Here is a 19,503-nt window from a genome sequence, read left to right as displayed (position 1 = left end):
AAAGATTGCAAATACAACTTAAAAGATAATTGTAATGCTGAAATAAATGTTCACATGTAAAGATAAGGATGTCATTTTCCCTATTTACTAGGCCTTGATAAGACCCCACTTGGACTATTGTATGCAGGCCTGGTCTCTTGGTTTCTGTTGTGATTCTGATATATTGGAGAGAGTACAAAGGAGAGTGTTAAAAATGATATCAGGATTGTGGAATACTGATTATGAAAACAGATTGAGAATTTGTAGACTGCAGACACTAGCAAACAGGAGAAAGAGGGGTGATAAGATTGAGACTTGCAAACTTCTGAAAGGGTCATACAGGATTTCAATTGATGAAATTTTTCAATTTATGGAGGATGGGGAAAGGACGAGAGGGCATCCTTGGAAGCTGAGAATGAAGGCCACTAAGAAGGGGATGAGGCTAGGTTTTTCTCTCAAAGGGTGGTGTGTGATTGGAATGGATTACCATTGGATGTGGTGAGTGCAAGCAGTGTGAATGAATTCAAGAATAAGTATGATAGCTGGTGCATGTAGTATGTGGCCTCCCTCGAAGAGTCTCTGCCTCCCTAGAGGTCTCTCTTAATAATAATAATAATAATAATATTATTGCAAACAGTTGCCACAGCCTTAGGATAACATAAGGATGTGGCCACACAGTCATTGCATGCATTAAGGTCAGAGTAGTTTATTCTAACAAGAAATTATATCCTACAAAATTAGTAGTCAATAAAATTATTACAACATGCACTAAATTGTTATTGATTTACTGAAATACCAGTAGAAAATACTGAATTTAGTGGTAAATATATGAAGGATTTTTTTCACTGTTTACCATTAAATCGGTAAACCAGTTTTTACCAATATTGCAATCCCTTGTTCTGTATTTGGCAATTTCCTTTGTTCTGTTTACCACACTTTCTTTTGTTTCATGGGAATGGAGTGTGGAAATTAGTAATTATTATTATTGTTGTTGTTATACAGGCACCTCCATAGAGTCTGAAAACTCATCACGAGCGACCAAAACTATCCACACAATCTATCATACCTCTCCTTGAACCCATTAACAGACAACTCGCTCTGGCAACCCATTCCACTCATTCACAACTCTTCTCTTCAAGCAAAAAATATCTATTCTTCGCACTACTAACTGCACCTTTATTCAACTTCCAGGTATGACCTCTTGTTCTGGTCCCTCTAGCCAAGTGCTGATACATTTCCCATACATCAATCCTATGAAACCCTTTAAGTAACTTAAATGTTTCTATCATATCCCCTCTTTTTCTTCTATTAACCAACTTCTGCAATCCATACACTACCTCAGTCTATCTTCATAGGGAACATTCCACAAACCACTCACCACCCCACTTCACTCACCTCTGAATCTTTCCACTGTTTCTTCAACCCCAAGAAGCCCATGAGACCAGACCTGAGCACAGTAATCCAGATATGGATGTATCAAGGCCTTATTAAGTGGAATAACGACTTCCTTATCTCTACTTGTGTGTTCTTCAATAGCCAAGTAATCTTACCAGCTACTTTAGAAACCTTAGCAATATGTCCTCTAAACTTTAACTCTGTCTACCACCACTCCTAAATCTCTAGCTTCATCTACTTCCTGGAGTACAGTGCCATCAAAGTGGTACACAACTTGTAATCCATTTATCCCAAAATGCATAACGTTACATTTCACCACATTAAATTTACACCCATTACCTTTTGCCCATACTGACAGCCTATTTAAGTCATCCCACAAGCTCTCCACATTCTCAATTCATATTGATCTAAGTAATTTCACATCATCAGCAAACAACTGAATATATTTCCTTTTAGGTTATTTCCTATATCATTTATGTACATATTAAACAGTAGTGGTCCTAGCACTGAAATCTTGTGCCACACCACTATTCACCTGTTTTTGCCTTCTGTCCTTCCATATATCACTTTTTTGATATATGTCCAGCATCCATCCTCATATCCACATAACCAGTGTCATATCCATCCCCATTTGTTCTAATTTGTGTAACAGAGTTCCATGTGTTATTCTGTAAAATTCCTGCAGAATCATCATGTAGCCATTAACTTTATCCATCTCAGCTGTTATTCAATTATAAAAAGTTAGTAAATTACTAAGGCATAACTGCCCATTCACAAAGCCATGTTGCCCCCTCATACAATATCATATTCTTATGCACCCATTCTTTAATTCTGTTTTGACCAATTTTTCCACTACTTTTACCACCATGCCTGAGATAACTGATTTGTCTATAATTTTCTACTGCAGTCTTAGAACCTCCCTTATGCAAAGGAATTATTTTGCCCTCTTTCCACTTCTTTGGAACTCTACCAGAACTAAAGAGCCTAATCAGAGGTATTGCCAGTTCCTTTACATACATTCTCGCAAAACCTGACCTGTTATCTCATCTAATCCCATAGCTGTATTTACTTTGAGATTCTGCAATATCCTAAGAACCTCCAATTCATCCACCTCTGTTCCCACATCAGTGTCTGTCACATATGTTACAACAGTAACCTCATTTGGATGATATATATACCCTTGCAAAATGGTCACTCTAGTAACTTAACTATTTTATTTGCTTCTGTCACCTCGTCACCATCAGCACTCATTAAGGTTAATCTTCCATAGTCATTCTTCCTCTTACTTGCCACGTAACAAAAGAACTCTTTGGGATTTTCTTTGGCCTGCTCGGCTGGATTCTTTTCGTAATCTGATTTTTCCTTCCTTACAATGCTGGTCATCTTTCTTTCCTGAGCCCTGTACTGTTCATAAGTTTGCTAGTCACCTTTCTCCTTATATACTCTCCATAGCATTTTTTTCCTCTGCAGCTCATGCTTGATGATATTACTCATCCATCTAACTCCTACCTGATTAACCCTCTTTATCTTAGGTATACAATTTAATATTGCTTCCTATAGATGCCCCTTAACTATCTCCCATGCATTACTAACATCCTTCCCTTACGGTGTTTTATGCCATGACACAGATTCTAGCTTCCTCTTAAGCTTGTCACGATCACCTGCCTTATAGTTCCACATATACCCTTTCTTGACAGAATATTCCTCATGTTTTACAAACTCTTAAATCAAGACTGAATGGTCACTTTCCTCAGTTGGAGGCAATATGGCACCTTAGTTATGGATAGCTCTTCTAATCTTATGACCAGGTCCAACATTATAACTCCATTAGTCTCCTCCATCACATGCCTGCTTCAAATAATTATCGCTCAGTAGGTGTATAAATTCCATTTCCTTCCTGCCATGTCATCTTTCTTCCTTCCAATCTCATTGTGCTAATTTCTGATATCTTCCAGATCATCTGTGGAACCCCCTTGGCCTATAGCAACAACCAGCTGTATATTTTGTCTTACTGACCTTGATATCACACCAGACTGCTTCAAATGAATTGCCACCCTCCTGCCTATCTCCTGTTGTTTTTGACTGCAATTCATCTGCTGTCATCAGCAGTATCCCTCACCCCATCCTATCTTCTCTATCTTCCCTGACAATACTAAAGCCTTCATATTCTATCCCTGTAACTACATCATCTGCTGTTAGTCAAGTCTCACTAATGCCTATAACTTTTGTGAGATTGCCCTAACCAATGCCAAAAACTCCTGATGTTTATGGCATTAGTATATAGAAACTGCAGCATCCCTTTGGGCCCAGTCACCCTTTCTTTCTAAATTGACTACCCTATTCAATATTTGCTCTTCAGAAACTAGATTCTGAATTTGGTCATTCTCACATTCACTCGCCTCATGAGTACTTTCACACAAACTCATCTGCTTCCATCCTAATTGCTTAAGTTTTCTTGAATTTACACTTCAGCATGCTCAGTGAACAAAGCTGTCTCTCTCTAGACACCTAACACCAAAACCATTTAGATGCAGTCCATCAACATTATACAAATTATACAAATCAGCATTATACATCATTCCATCTGTACAATCTATGTATTGATTCATTTGCTACCATCTCCCTTCTCCTCAGTTCACCTCTATCATAGCATGGCAGGAGACTTAGTCTTCATCTTCTCACTCTTCAGTTTTGCTTCATCTAACAACTCCTTTACTTCTTGCCTCTGAGATCATTTGTGCCATCCAAGAGAATTAGTTCTTTCTCCTTTCCTTTTTGCATCCAGATGGCATATCATAGCAGATGACTAATATCATGAATTTTTGCACCAAGCAAGCACAATTTTGTTACACTTTCATTAAGTACTCTCCTGATCATTGAGTCTCCATACATGATTTTCTCCTGAACTTATTTTACTTGTTTGTTCACACAGTGTATATTATTACTTTGGACCACCTGGTTCTTTCTCTTCTCAGCCCTGCTGATCTCTTGTTGTTTCTGCAACTTTTCAATTTTGTGCTTTGTCCTGTGAAGGATGACATTTAAGCATGCTATTTCTTTATTTGTATCCATTTCATTCTCCTCTATTTTCACCACTGCACATGCGACATTAATTCTGACATTTTACATCCTGCTGTCAATACTGTCCACTCTACTAGCATTTGCTTTGTTCTCATCATCTAATTGGCACTCACTTTTGAAACATTTAGTACACTCTCTCTCTCCAGTTTCAATTTCCTTCCACATATTCTTTAATTTTTCCAACGAATACATCTCACACGCGCGCGCACATACACACTACACAAACTCCCACAAATTCAAATTGCCCAACAACATGGTCTTTGCCACCATTGGCAGTAATTTTACCCAAAATTCACTATAATGAACTTTGTATTATAACGAATTGTATCTCTAGTTCCTAGGGTTTGCTACAGTGATCATCTACTATATTAGGCTGCTGTTGCAAAAAAATCTCTGAGAAAATGTTTATATTTGAAGATACCTTGGTAAATTGAGTTGTCCTAAAGGATCCTAGACTATGGTGAAACCAATAAAGATTGAATTAAAATTGAGCAGAATAGTTTTTCTTGTGTATTTTCTAAATAATAGTTTGCAAGAATAGAAGATAATGGATTGTAGCAGTGTCTATTTGCATATAGGGTTAATTGTTCCAGGTAAAGTAACCTGAATTAATAGCTAGTCAATGATCTTGGCTTAAATCTAGATTGTTCTTCAATTTTTCTTAACTTTTTCTCCAGTATCTTGCATAAATCTTTAATTAATTTGTGTGGTCAGACCTAGACACCTCTACACCATTTTTCTGGATACCATCTTTTGAATTATGCAGAGTAACCACTGCAAACTGTTTTACCACAGCATTTCACGTTTTGATGCTGTTTACTGCCTCAAGTAGTGATGAGTACTCTAGATTGCATTTCTTCTGAATATTTTTTATCACTGTTCTATCACTTATCTCACTTTATTTTTTTTAAAGTAAGACTGCAGCATTTAATATATCTTTATCTTATATCAAAGTTTTTATATTACCTTTATAATCTTTGATTCCTTTAGTGGTGCTCTCTCTTTCCTCCATTTCTCAATAGCCTCGTATATCTTAATTTTTTAATGGTTTCTCGAAATCATCACATGATGATTGTTCTACTAATTTTACACCTAGCTTTCCAACATTTTTTATGAGTACATGCTTACTAGCAGCAGACCTATTAAAACGATTTCTTCTGTTTGTGGAGTGCTTCTTTAACTTCCTTAAAGAACTTAATGCTGTTGCCATACATGACTGCCATGGAGTTGAACATAACTGCATTGCATTGCTTCTCTTCCTAAGTCAGCACTTGCAAAGTAGTACCATAGACATTGCTTTGCACACCAGAAATCTTTTTTTTTAGACAGAAGCAAATCAATCCATACCAGATACTCAGGGTTCACAGTAAAATCATTTTTATTGGATGAAGAGTCAGAACCCAAAAGTACATTAAAAGAAAGGAAAAAAGAAATTAATGCATAAAATGCAAAATATTTGCAAACACAAATAGATAAAAATATACACTAGCTAAAAGAAATTAAAGCTATATTATGGTTTAATTTATAACACAAGACACTAATAAGAAAATGATTAATATATTTATTTACTTAGTTGTTGATATTTCACTGGATCATTCTACTTTTCATCCCAGGATCTTCAGAGTACAAACACTTTGTCACAGTATGTAAACAGCAACAATTAGTTAATAGTGGGAACAGTTTAAAATTGTAGCAGATAACATGAAAACCAAAGTCCTAATTGGTTCCATCTTTGTTAGATACAGAGAGAGGCTAACAAGTATTAAATCGATCTTAAAAGGACTGTCTTCCAGATTTTTGGTAAATTGATGCAGTCATACTTGTTGAGGTTTGGCGAATGTTTGAAAGCTGCTTTTGATTCCAAAAACAGTCACTCTGACTTGTAATGACTTCTGAATAGCACTTTTGTTTTCTTCTGCCTAATCTGTGTTAAGGGATGTTCATTCAAAGGTAAAATGAATCTAGATGCTCGTTAATCTTTTAACCTAGCCTGACCTCTTGTGGGAAAAAAAATAATAAATAAAATAAAATAAAAAATAAATTAAATTAAATTAAATTAAAATAAAATACAAATAAATTAAATTAAAAACGGAACTATATATTAAACACTTCTCAAGCCCTCTCGTATTGAGATTTTCTTCCAGGCTTGTTCGCTGTTATAAGGGTTGCAGATGGGTCCTCCACATTCTTGGAATGATTAATCCATCATTTTTGTTCAGGTTTAGATAATGTTTTAGCATTTCACAAGCTTCTTTGAATTTTCTCTCAAACCAGGTTTTGGTGCAGTATAGGGATTTGGTGTCTTTCCAGTCATTTCTGTGGCATGTTTGGAGTGCGTGATCTGATAGGCCTGTTTTACCATAGTGGAGGTATTTAATGTGCCGTTTGTTCATCTTTTCTGATTGGGATAGTGCATCCTGTTTCCCCTATGTAAGGTAGGTTGCAGGTACATTGGATTTTGTAAACCCCTGGATGGGCCAGGTATGGAAGAGGATCTTAGCTCTTCCATACCTCTTTCATAACAAACAGAGCACTTACAACTGAATTAAAGGTATCCACAGAACATGATTTATCCACACACTTAGGGAGGGGATGTCATCCTAATAATTTATTACATCATGAAAATCACTTGGTCAAGAAAGAGAAGAGATTTAATTGAGCTTTTTAAGTTCAGATGGCAGAAGTTTGTTGCACTTAGCAGAATCCACATCTGCTAGAGTACCATTAAAAATGCATTGAATTTATATAATAAGAAAGAATTAATTATTGCTAGTGGATAGATTAATTAAAATTTATGTGCAATGATTATCCAATTGGCAATGAATAACATTATACATTAATCAGCATTGTTGACAGGGCTGTCGCCAGATTAGATCGTGCCCTGAGGCAAACAATTAAATATCGCCCCTGATGGATTATAAGACAAAAATATAAGAAAATCTCCAATTGCTATCTTGTTTTTATTACAAGAGAAACATTAAAGCAAAACAATTACATAATAATATTAATTAAATGTTTGCTCTACGGGATATCGCACAGTAACTGTTTATAAGCTCTTCTAAATTTAAATTATAAGCTATGTCTGTCTGCCTCTATCGATATAGTTGCTAGACCAACCAGTCTTTCTTAGGTGCTGTTCGCAAATAATTTTTAATCAGTTTAAGCTTGGAAAAACTTCCTTCCACACTTGCTATGCTAACAGGAATTGTTAGTGCATGGCTGAACGAGCACCCTTATTAAGCCACGTCGTGAGGCAGGCTGCCTCTATGCTACACCCTGTTGATGGTACTGATTGTTGAACACATTCTGTTAGTATTTAAAATAATCTAGTATGTTTAATAAAATGCCAGTACTCTGAATGAACGGTAATGTCTCATACCATTGAATCTTGCTTTTTTTTTTTTTTAAGTCCATATGATATTTTGTTGTATATAAATTCATTTTTTAATGTTAAAATTTAATAAATAAATTTTGATGTTTATGTGTCTACAGGCCACACTTGAAAACCACTTGACATTGGTATTATAGAATGTAGATTATGAGGAGAGACTGAGAGTATATACTGTGTAGATTTCAGACACTGGTAAATGGGAGAAAGGGGAGGGATTGATATGAAGGCCTGTGAACTTCTGAAAGGGTGTTAATTGGATATTGGTTGATGAAATTTTTCATTATATGGAAGGTGAGAATACAAGGGAGACATCATTCATGGAATTGTAGTTTGTGTGTATTTTTCTTTTAAAGCAGTGAGTGGAACACTTTACCTTTCGAAATGGTGAGTACATCTTTTGTGAATGACTAAGAGAAAGTATGACAGTGTGGAGGATGTATGGCCTCCCTCTATATGAGTCCTTGACTCACTGGAGAACTGTGATGTTGATAATAATATTAACTTCATGATCTGCGTGACTTCAAAGCAACTGTTTATAGATCTGTGAGAGATAATCAAATATAAAGTAATTTGTCATCTAATTAGTTTTTGTTACTGAGTTATTTTACCTTGAGAATGGTCACAGTCTTCTTTAGACCAAAATATTTGCAGTAAACAAAAAGTTATTAGTATATGACATAAATCTATTAATTTTATTGCATGTCTAATTAACCCTTTTCCTTCCATACCATGACCCAGTGTTAGTGTAAGGTTTTTACATGACCTCAACATTTGAGTCATAGTGTGGAAGGGATTCATGTAATTTTAGATTGTTACTCTACTCTAATGATAAAAAGTCCATTGAAGTTAGTGTAAAACTTTTTAAATGTAAATTATTTTGATTTATTTTTTATTTTTTTAGTTCATTACGTAGAAGTTTCAGAAACATTGCCTGTTATTGCCTTTGGATATCCTCTCCCCAGTCTAAAGCCATGGTGAGTTTTAAAAATTGGATTTGGGAAAATAAAATTTTAACACAAAATGTGATTTTTTTTAAAATTTTTTTTTTTTTTTTTATGGAACTATTCTTTCACTTAATGTTGTAATTTGAAAATAAGATTTACTATGAAAAGTCTTGAATTAAATTAACCTGTTCACAGCTGCTACATTGAAGGCTATATTTATAATTTGATATATGGCTCATTAAAAATATTTTTTTGTTATGACAACTGTGGCAGAGGTAATAAGAACATACTAGATTTAGTCTACTACATCAAGGGTTACTGTATAATGTCAGATACATAAGACTAGGACATTGTGTATAGTCTGATTATAGAGAGGACTGTCACTGTAATGGTAACTGGAATGGCGGTTGCTACAAGAATTCACATGCTGTCACTGAACTAGAACTATTGGCTGCTCTGTAGTCACTCACTCCTCAGACTTTGGACTCATATTTAATGTTCTGCTTTGAGACTACAGTCATCACAGCTCCTTCCCTTTTCCCAAGACCAGATATTACATAGCCCTGGAACATTAATGGTGTCCATTGAGTGCATTGAGATTGTCGTAACCTTAGAGGCTAAGGCTTGAAACTGCTTACTATCTCCCTGTTTGGAATCAGTAGAACTGCTGTAGCTTGTGTTGTTTCATTATCCTTTATGTCATCTTCTCTGGTGTCTTCTTCCATCATAGCCTACATTTCAAATTGTTGTTGCATGTTTGCTATCTCTTTCTCAACTTGGTATGTTGTCTTCTCTCTGGTCTCTTAGCAAATGTCTGCACATCTTCTGATCACATTCTCTGGTTCCATTTTCATTTTTTCCATGTAGACTTTCTGTTTCTGTGATGTGCCCTGGAATCCACTTTTTCTCTTTTCCATAGTTTCATGCATAAGCATCATCATCACCTATTTGAAACCAACGATTTGTTCTATCTTGATTCATTGTTTAAGTAGTTTTCCTTTCACTTTCCATTTGCTGTACTTCTTGAGATAATTTGTGTTCTTGTAGTTCTAAGTTATAATTCCCTGTGCCTAAAACCATTTTTTCCCCTAATAGGCTTTTCCCCCATTTAAGATAAGGAAAAGTAATTTGGCTGTATGATCCTTTCTTTCTAACTGGACTTCACACTTGCCTTTGTTGTACAAGTTTTCTTTGGACCATGTTTGTAGGATGACACTTAACAGAGTGAGTTGTTTTCCTTCTGCTCATAACTTTTCAAATGTGTCTGTACCAATCAGTGAATAAGCCACACCCGAATGTGGTTCGCTCTCTGTAAGTTTTCCTTCTAGCAGCACTGTTTGTTTGTATGTATCCATTGCTGTATTGAAATGCACATGTTATAAATATTTAACATAGGAATCTGCCATTTGAAGTTCTTCTGTCCTATGATTTTGAACTCTGATGGCTTCTTATTCAAACTCTTGTTTTTATTTTCTTCCTTCTTCTTGACAAAGCATGTTCTCTCTAAGTGGTCCTGTTTGTTATGACCAATGCAGCTTTCATGTGTAGATAATCTGAGGAACCATGTCATAAACATTTTGGCTTGTTTCTCATTTATGAGACATAACTTCCCTCCCTGCTCACCTTTTCAGTGTTGTGTATTCTTGATTGACTGGATTTTATTTTAGAAATTCTTCTGCCATAGCAGTGGCATGTACTTTTTGAAATTTTATTATTATTACGTAACACGTCCATGGAGTCCATGGAACTCATCGAGGGAGGGCACCCGCTCCACAACTCCCTGTCTCCACCACTCAATCCACCAACTACAACAAACTGCATATACACCAATGCCATCTACTGCTGACCACCACCACCACTAGTATTTTCACAGACAATCACAAACATCCATGCCCACGCGGGATTTGAACCTGCGTCCTTTTGGCTGGAAAGTAGATACGCTAACCACTCGGCTAACCAAGCCGAAATGTGAGGTAAGTATCAGCTAACAATCTTTGTTGCAGTCTCTGGTGATACACACCATAAATTAATCTATCTAGCAAGATTTCTTTTAGATTGCAATTTTCACTTGGTTTGTAAAGCTCTTCCAGGTACTCGTCCAAGGACTGGTCTGTCATTGGGTCATGGTAATTGAATTTTAATCTTTGGACAAATTTAGTGGGATGTGGGTTAAAATGATCTCATAGTATCTAAATTGCATTATCATGAGTCATTAACTTGACGTGGTGTAGTGTGGTGAACGCTCTCAACACAACATAAGTTGTTTTTCCATAGGATATCTACAGGATTGCCTTTTTCTGTATTTCCTCTTTTATTTCATTGGCAGTGAAATAATATTCCAGTTGCTATTTGTAAATTTTCCAGGATTCACTGGACCCTGTTGTAAATTTTGATAATTGCTGTACCTTCTATCATTCCTATTTGCAAATTATTATCAGTTAGTTGTGCCTGTATCTTATATCAAATGTAATCTTTATTTTGATTCCATCATTTTGGATCCCATTCTTCATCACAGCTGACTACATCAGCAGAGATAATAAGAACACAAGTTTATTTCCTCCACTAGCGGCAGTCTACTACATGAAGGGTTACTGTGCAACGTATTAGGTATATAAGATGACCACACAGTGCTACATATCATCTGTAGTCTGATCACAAAGAGGACTGTCACTCTCTTGTTGAAACATGTAGCTGGAATGACTTCTGCTAGTCAGAAGTCAGATGCTGGCACTGCACTAGAACTGTATTGTATCTCTCCGTGGTCACTCTTCTGACTGTGTGGTTGTAAAAAGTCATAATTGGGGATTGAATATAATTTTGAATCTTTTTACAATTTTTTCTCTACGTTAGTATTTTATTAGTTTTGGTTTCTTGATGTGTATAATCAGCACTTCCAACGTGTCTTATATTGATATGTTAAAAGGAAATGTAAAGTGTGTTAAATTTATTGCACTTACCGGATATCTGATTGTTGTAATAATTTCAGTATTCTATGTTCTCCCTAGGACCTTTTGAATGGGCAAACTACCCGGCTGATTATAATGACCACCCAGCTAATTAATGATGTGAATTGACATGGCTAAATAATGAGCAAGAATGGAAAAATAATTTAAGAGATTTTTTAATTAATCGAACCAAAGAGTCTCGATACTCGTGAGACCAGCTCAATTTCTTGCATTGCAAGCCAATCTCGAGAACTTCAGATATTCACTTTGATGCACACCAATCCGTATGCAGAAGAATCGGGATCTCGAATACAACAATATCGATTGCAAAGGAGATCTTTTAAGAAAGAGACATAATTTTGATGATTGAAAGAAAGAAATTATGAAACTTGAGCGAATTCAGATCGAAGGCAAAAATCGATGTTAAAAATCTACATTTATTTTTCTTAATAATGGTTTTTGTCCGAAGATCGTGAGTCAAGTATTTAATATTTTATTTTGTAAAAGAAAATAGGCCTGAGCATCAAATATGGTTGTGATCTCGAGGAATTCTCGAAACTCTTGAAGACTATGACGTCAGTCTCGAGTGATACTAATTCCCATTCCTAGTAATTAATACTTATAAATAGTAAAATTGCTACATAATGTGCATTATGTTTCTCGGGTATTACTGTCAGTGCACAATTCAGTGATTTGTTCTGATTAATTTAATAACAGTGATATTTTGTATTTATTAAATTACCCCATAATGAGTAAAAAGTCGAGTCAGAAAACCACACTCTTAAGTTATTTTAAGAAAGATGAAACCGATAAATATAGTAGTGAAGACACCAAACCAACAACAGAATCGTCGATTTCTGCAGTCTCTTTCAAATGTAAAATGTGCATCTAAACACTGCTTATTGGGTATTAACAGTGAGTGATTTAAAAAATTGCATTGGTTAGTGGTGAAAGATAATGTAATGATCTGTTCCACATGTATAAAATATGGAAAGAGACGACCCACAAACAAGGAAGTGACTTGGGTAACTATGCCATGCACAAGACTTCGAAAAGAAAGCTTGGTTGACCATGAACAAAGCAAGTTACATGCTGATTCTTGTTCAGATATAATTGAAAAACATATACTAGAAGAAACTGGAATAGGGCAAATTGAAAAATCGATTTCAATTTTGAATAACTTGCAGAGAGATGCTTTTCTGGGAGCTTTAAGATATATGTATTTGTTAGCGAAATGTTAATATTTGAAAAATTGCTTGAGCATTGCAAGGTTATGTGCTGTTCCACTCGCTATTCCTACTTAGAATATCTTAACGTTGGTAAAAAATGCACATTACACCTCAAAAAGAATAATGCAAGAGTTGATTGATATTTTAGCATCAGAAATTAGATCTGAAATACTGAAAAATATGCACTCTGGAGATTATTTCAGTGTTTTATGTGATGAAACTACAGACATCTCAGTTTTAAAACAGCTGATTGTGCACATTAAATATGTTTGTCAACTTAAAAAAGAGGTTAGTTTTGTATCAACTTGCAATATCATTGATGGCAAAGCTGAGACTATAACTAGCAAAGTAATTGAAACCCTTGACAGTGTAGGCTTAAAAACTTGTAATCTGGTAGGCCTAGGATCTGATGGAGCAGCTGTCATGATTGGAAAGCAAAAGGGAGTTGCACAACTGCTCAAAGATAAAACAGATGGACTCATGGTCAACTGTCATTGTATAAACCACCGACTGGCTCTTGCTAGTGCCCAAGCAGCTGCTGAAGTGCCTTATTTAGTCATGCTTAATGATATCTTAAGGTAATTGTTTTTCTTCGTCCAAAATTCCTCAGTCAGGATGGCTGGTTTAACCCAAATCTAAAATATACTGAACATTCCTCAGATTAAACTTAAAATGGCTAGTAACACTAGATGGCTGTGCCATGATTCTGCAATACAGTCTCTAAGAGAATACATGGTGAGTGTTATAGCTGCATTGGAAAGAAAGGCCACCGAACAAAATGATATCAAAGCTGGAGGTTTAAGTAAATATATCAGAACATACAATTCGTAGCTTCACTAACAATGCTTTAAGATGTGTTACTGCATTTATCTAACTTGTCTAGATCATAGCAAAGGCAAGATGTTGACTTAACTGAAATAGAGCCAGTCTTAGAAGCCAGAAAACTATCTATCATGGAATTGAAAGACACTCCTGGCAGTCATTTTCAAAATTTTCATCAGCATCTTTCAGGTGAATGGTCAGACCTTCACATTGATTATTCAGATTCTAATGTTATTACATTTAAGACTACAATATATGATAAATACATAGGCACAGTTATTAAACACCTAGAAGCAAGATTTCCAGATATGCCAATCATTTCCTGCTTTTCAAGACTTTTTAATGCAGAAAGTCATGATCAACGTGAGGCTTCTGAGATTCTTTTTGATTATTATTCTAGAAATGGAAGTACTGCAGTTTTAAACTATGAAAGTACTAAACTAGAATGGGTAGTTGCATCAAAAATTATTAATCGACAATAATACAAAAATCTAGATCCAAGACAAATACTGCTGAAATTAACAACTACATCTGAGCCCCAAGAGTCTTTTCCAAATTTAGCAAAACTAGCTGCTTTTGGGCTGGCCATACCTGTGAGCATAGCTGAATGTGAAAGGGGTTTCTCTGCATTAAAAAGGATAAAAACCTGTATGCGGAATCGCATTAGTCGGAACACTCTAAATAATCTGATGCTGATTTCACTGGAGGGACCAGATCCAACAGATTTTAATTACCAAAAAGCTGCTGACAACTGGGCTTCTAAGAAGAGAAGAATTAATGTATAGAATTTTAAGCTGTGAGCATTACAAGGTTTTTCATTACTTAATGAGAAAATAAGAAAAATCCTAGTCTTGTTATAATTTCTAATAAAATTACTATTTTAATTTGTTATGAAAAAGGATCTTTCTTAACTCATTCAGAATTTTTGTAAGCCCAGCTAATGCTTCATTCCATCCAGTTGGTAAAAATTTCTGGGGATAACACTGATGTTATTTATTGTAATTGTCAAGTGTTGTGATATCTGTCATTCATCATAAAGACATTCTCTTTTCACTAATGACAACACCATGTCAGCTATTACTATCCATCTTCTCACTCACCGTGTAGGAGAAGTGCGGATGCTCACTGAAAAGATTGATGTGTGATTGACAGTGGACAGAGAGCATTTGGTATCAAGGTAATGGAAGAAATGAGAAAGAATGGAAGTTTGAGAATGCAGACCAAAGAATTTTGTTTTAGGAAGTTTTTAAGAAAATTTGACAGTTGGAATATATTAATAGAAGATTCTGAGAAGGAATCGTGGCAAGGTGAATCCTTTAACTGAAAAGTGAGATTCTTAACAAGTGAGCAGTAATTAAAAGGTGATATTAAATAGACATTGCATTTCAGTGTTCAAAAAAACTCAAATTGAAAGGTTTCTTCTTCTGTCTGAAGGACAACACAGGTGATATTAATTATTTTATTGGAAAAATCTGAAACTGTAAAATGGCTTTAATGAAGAGAATCTGCTTTGATACAATTATATAAAGTAATAAAAGGAGAAAAACTTTTTCTGTGATAAAGAATTTGTGATTTGTGTGTCTTGTAATAAAATTGCCTGAGGTAAGAATATTTATATTTCAGTGAAACAGTGAGGATGAATAGAAAAATATGTGCGAAATAAGAAAACTGCATAGTCCTGTGGAAGTTAATAAGTTTTAGATTTTGAGGAAGGCCTGATAAAGAACCGACTCTGATGAATATTTATTGTTTGTAGGAAATTGTTTTATAAAACAAAATGTTTAGCCTGTTAGACTTATTAAATATATATGAAGCAAACCAGTTAATAGAATGAGTCAATGTGAGAATGAATTTATTATTATTATAATGGTGTCTCCATGGAGTCAAAAGACTCATCGCTGGAGACCCTACATTGACACATTAACCATTATTCACTTATTTGATTATAAACGTTATTCACATTATTATCTTTATCCTATAAAGATAAGGCGGTCTCAAAGTATAGTTTTATTTTAGAAGACCTTGGATCCAAATAGTTTTATAGTTATTTATTTAATTTTATTTACACTGTTATATAGTTTTATTTAATTTCATTACATATATTTTTTTATTTGGTCTCGAGTCAATTGAACTCTTGTTCAAGCTGATGTGATTAAAAATAACAATGTGCCTGCTAATCCTGATGACTCGTGCATAATGCTGTATGCTAGACTGCATTCATCAGATTTGCTGTGCACTTTTTTTTCTTCTCTGTAATTCATTGAAAGGATTGAAGATCGCTGTATAGACGTATGCATTCACTATTTTACATAAAGCTAGTAATTCTTATTGGTAGAAATTCTCTTTTGTCTATGGAGCAAAGTTTCAATTTCAGCAGTAGCTTCATCATGATAGTCTCATTACCAAGGAAACTAAAACTGTTAGGAAGGATGCATGTGTGCAGGCTCCGTTTATGTGAGTTGTGTAAGAATGAGAAAAATAATACAATGCTGTATGCACTTTCTTAGGTCTAATCTGAATGAGATACAGATTTAAAGATTCGGAAATATTTTGGGGACTTGGTTGACAGGAAGATGTTTTCATAGAGATAGAATTTAAAGGAGGTTGTATTTTCAAGGAAGAGAACAGAACTAGGGGACGGATATGTTTAATGACAGCAGAAGAATTGCAACTAGCAAAAGTAATGTTCACTAGGAAGCTACAGTTGAGAGAGGCAGTGTATTTAAAGCCATTTGGTCTAAGAAAGCGATGACTGATTTAACTAAGATCTGGAAAGACAGGCACATCTCCAAAAAGACCAAAATTAAGCTTGTAGAAACTTTAGTTTATTCGATCTTTCTCTATGCTTCTGATTCTTGGACATTGACAAAAGATGACAGAAGAAGAATTGAGGCGTTCGAGCTCTGGTGCTGGAGAAGATTGTTAAGAGTGTCTTGGACAGAAAAATGAACAAACAAACAAACAAAAATATCCTAGAAGAACTGAATATCCACACAAGACTGATAAACATAATTGACAAGAGAATAGTGCAATATTTTGGACACATATGTAGAAGGGAAGGCAACTTCCCTTCCAGGATAAACCATGTGGAAAAACCTATGGTTTACCCTGGATGAATAATCATCCAGGGTAAACCTGTGGAAAAAGAAAAAGAGGAAAACACCCTACAGGTGGATTGACCAAATATCAAGAATCACTGGACTTAAACTAGAATAAGCAATAAGAGAAGCATATGAGAGAAAGAAATGGTGAAGCATCATCAGGAAGGTCACGAGTCCTTAGACATGAGGAATCCAAGAGAGAGAGAGGTCTGAGATCAAATAAAAAGTCAATAGGACAAAATATCTAGTGGAGTTGCAAAAGGAGTTATGATTGATATGCATTAGCAAATTAGCTCAGTAAGCAAAACTCATGTGAAAGTCAATAGAGAAACAAAAAGTGGCTGGCATTAATTAAAAAAAATGCAAAAGCTAGTCCTTGTTAGAGATCTAAACAGCAGGGTAGGAAATGAATCTCAGGCATATAGAAATGTTCTAGGAAAGTTGGAACAAAGGTCAGAGTTAATAATAATAATAATGGTAAGTGCCTGTTGAATTTATGCTCAGGACAGACTAGCCATCACTAACACTATGTTTCAGCATAAAAACATGCACAAATTCACATGGAGAGAAGACACAAGAAACAAGAAAAGCTTCATTGACTTTATTGTTGATAGTGATATCTTCATTCAGGTTGAGGATACAAGAGTATACAAAGGATATGAATTTTGAAAGTAATCGTCACTTAGGCATAAGTAGTATAAAATTGAATATCGCACTTTAAATAAAATATATCAGAAAACTTTAAAAAATTTAAAGTTGTGCAACTTTTACATGTGAACTATATAGACTTCAACTGTACACATATTACTCAAGAAAAGATGAAAGTGTTTGAAAACAAAGACCAAAATTTGATGTGTGGAGTGAGTTTAATGGGCGAAAGGACTTAGACAAGAAGGATGGTTTGCATTTGAATGGACTTTGTGTTCAAAGACTGGAAAAAGTGTTGATAAATGAAGTAAAGTAGATGTGGAATCAGGGAAACTAGAGCTTTTGGAGGGTTTGTTGAATGGATGCAGACATCAGTGGGACAGTTGAGTGTAAGAATGTGTATAATATGCTAAGTTACAAGGGTGATCTGAAAAGTTCTCGGCCTTGACCACAGATGGCAACACTATCTGAAAGATAGTTTTTTTTTCTAAGTTGGTACATCTGTCATAAGCATCTATGTGAAATTGCAAGTCATTCTATCAAGTAGTTTTTTATACAGCTGTCTGAAGCAAAAGTATCCCTTGAAATGGATAAAATTGTGCGGTTATAAAATTCTTTGTAAAAAAAAGATTTAACGCCAAAAGAAATTAATTTGAAGTTCATTAAAATTCATGGGCACTCTTGTTCTTTGTTTTCGACAATTAAGAAGTGGGCTGCTGAGCTTAAACGTGGCCTTACCAGCCTTCAAAATGATCCACATGAAGGATATCCAGAAAGTGTTGATCATTGATCAAGTGCACAATATGGTATTGGATGACTGGCGAGTCAAAGTGTGTGATATTGATGAGACTATACGCATTTCAAAAGAACGTGTAGGATATGTTTTGCATGAAGAATTGCAAATGAAAAATCTTTGCGCAAGATGGGTGTTGCGCTTGCTCACAGCAGATCAAAAATGCACTTGCATGAAAATCTCTGAACAGTACTTGGAGTGTTTTAACAAGAATAAAACTGATTTTGTGCATCGATTTATTACTATGGATGAGACTTGGATTCACCATCACGCACCAGAATCCAAACAGCAGTCAAAACTGAATAAAAGCTGGCAACTTTGTCTTCTTTCAGCGCGAAAGAAGACAAAGGCAGTTCCATCAGCAGGAAAGGTCATGGCATCGATGTTTTGGGATGCTAAAGGCATATTGTTTATTAATTATCTTGAAAAGGGTAAAACAATAACCGGGGAATATTATTCCGATCTTTTAACCAGACTAGACAAAAAACTTCATGAGAAAAGACCTGATTTGCAGAAGAAAAATATGATGTTTCACCAGGACAATGCACCTTCACACAAAAGTGTTTTGGCAATGGGAATATTAAGAGGTCTGCACTATGAATTGTTGGAACATCCACCCTATTCCCCAGATTTGGCTCCCTCTAACTTCTATCTAATGCATTCCTGGATGCTGACAATGTCAAGTTCTTTCCTAATATCCTCATTTTTAATGTTATATTGCCATTGATGCTATCTCTTCACTCTTCTAATCTTTCTCAGGACTCTCATATCTACAGTTTCTACTCTTTGGTCAAGTGTTTTTACTTCTGAACCAGCTCTCAGATCCATAAGTTAAAACTGGTTTGAACACTGTCTTGTATACAGCTAATTTAGTGTTCCGAATAATTTCTCTTTTATTCCATATGAATTTATTCAATTGATTTCCTACCATACCAGCTCTGTTAATTCTGTTGTCTATTTCCATATTTTAACATGTTCGCTGTCACGCTATTTTGTCATAGTTTGTTCCCATACGCCAAGCAATTTCACTTCTTCAAGGTCAGTAGGGGTAATCAAGTTGCCGGCGGTAAGCGACATACGAGTATACTCGTAGTTGGCTTGTGCAGAGCACATACCTTCTACGAGTATACGCAGTTTTGCAGCTAGTTCCACAAACCAAGCATTTTCACTTCTTC

The 19,503-nt window shown here is 35.2% G+C and overlaps 1 protein-coding gene across 1 annotated transcript in view; it reads left to right on the top strand.

Moving 5' to 3' along the window:
- Nucleotides 1-19,503, top strand: part of LOC150094437 (uncharacterized) — a 230,436-nt gene that overhangs the window by 202,274 nt on the left and 8,659 nt on the right. Inside the window, exon 7 of the mRNA XM_090412231.1 lies at nt 8,748-8,820. Coding sequence (XP_090268357.1) covers nt 8,748-8,820 — 73 coding nt within the window. The remainder of the gene's footprint in view (nt 1-8,747; nt 8,821-19,503) is intronic.

Source organism: Typopeltis vanoorti, chromosome 22 (genome assembly GCF_054136105.1).
Source record: "Typopeltis vanoorti isolate ZY-2024b chromosome 22, IOZ_Tvanoo_1.0, whole genome shotgun sequence".
Taxonomy (NCBI): Eukaryota; Metazoa; Arthropoda; class Arachnida; order Uropygi; family Thelyphonidae; genus Typopeltis; species Typopeltis vanoorti.
Note: the sequence above shows the minus strand (reverse complement) of the source record. Positions and strands in the feature narration are given on the sequence as shown.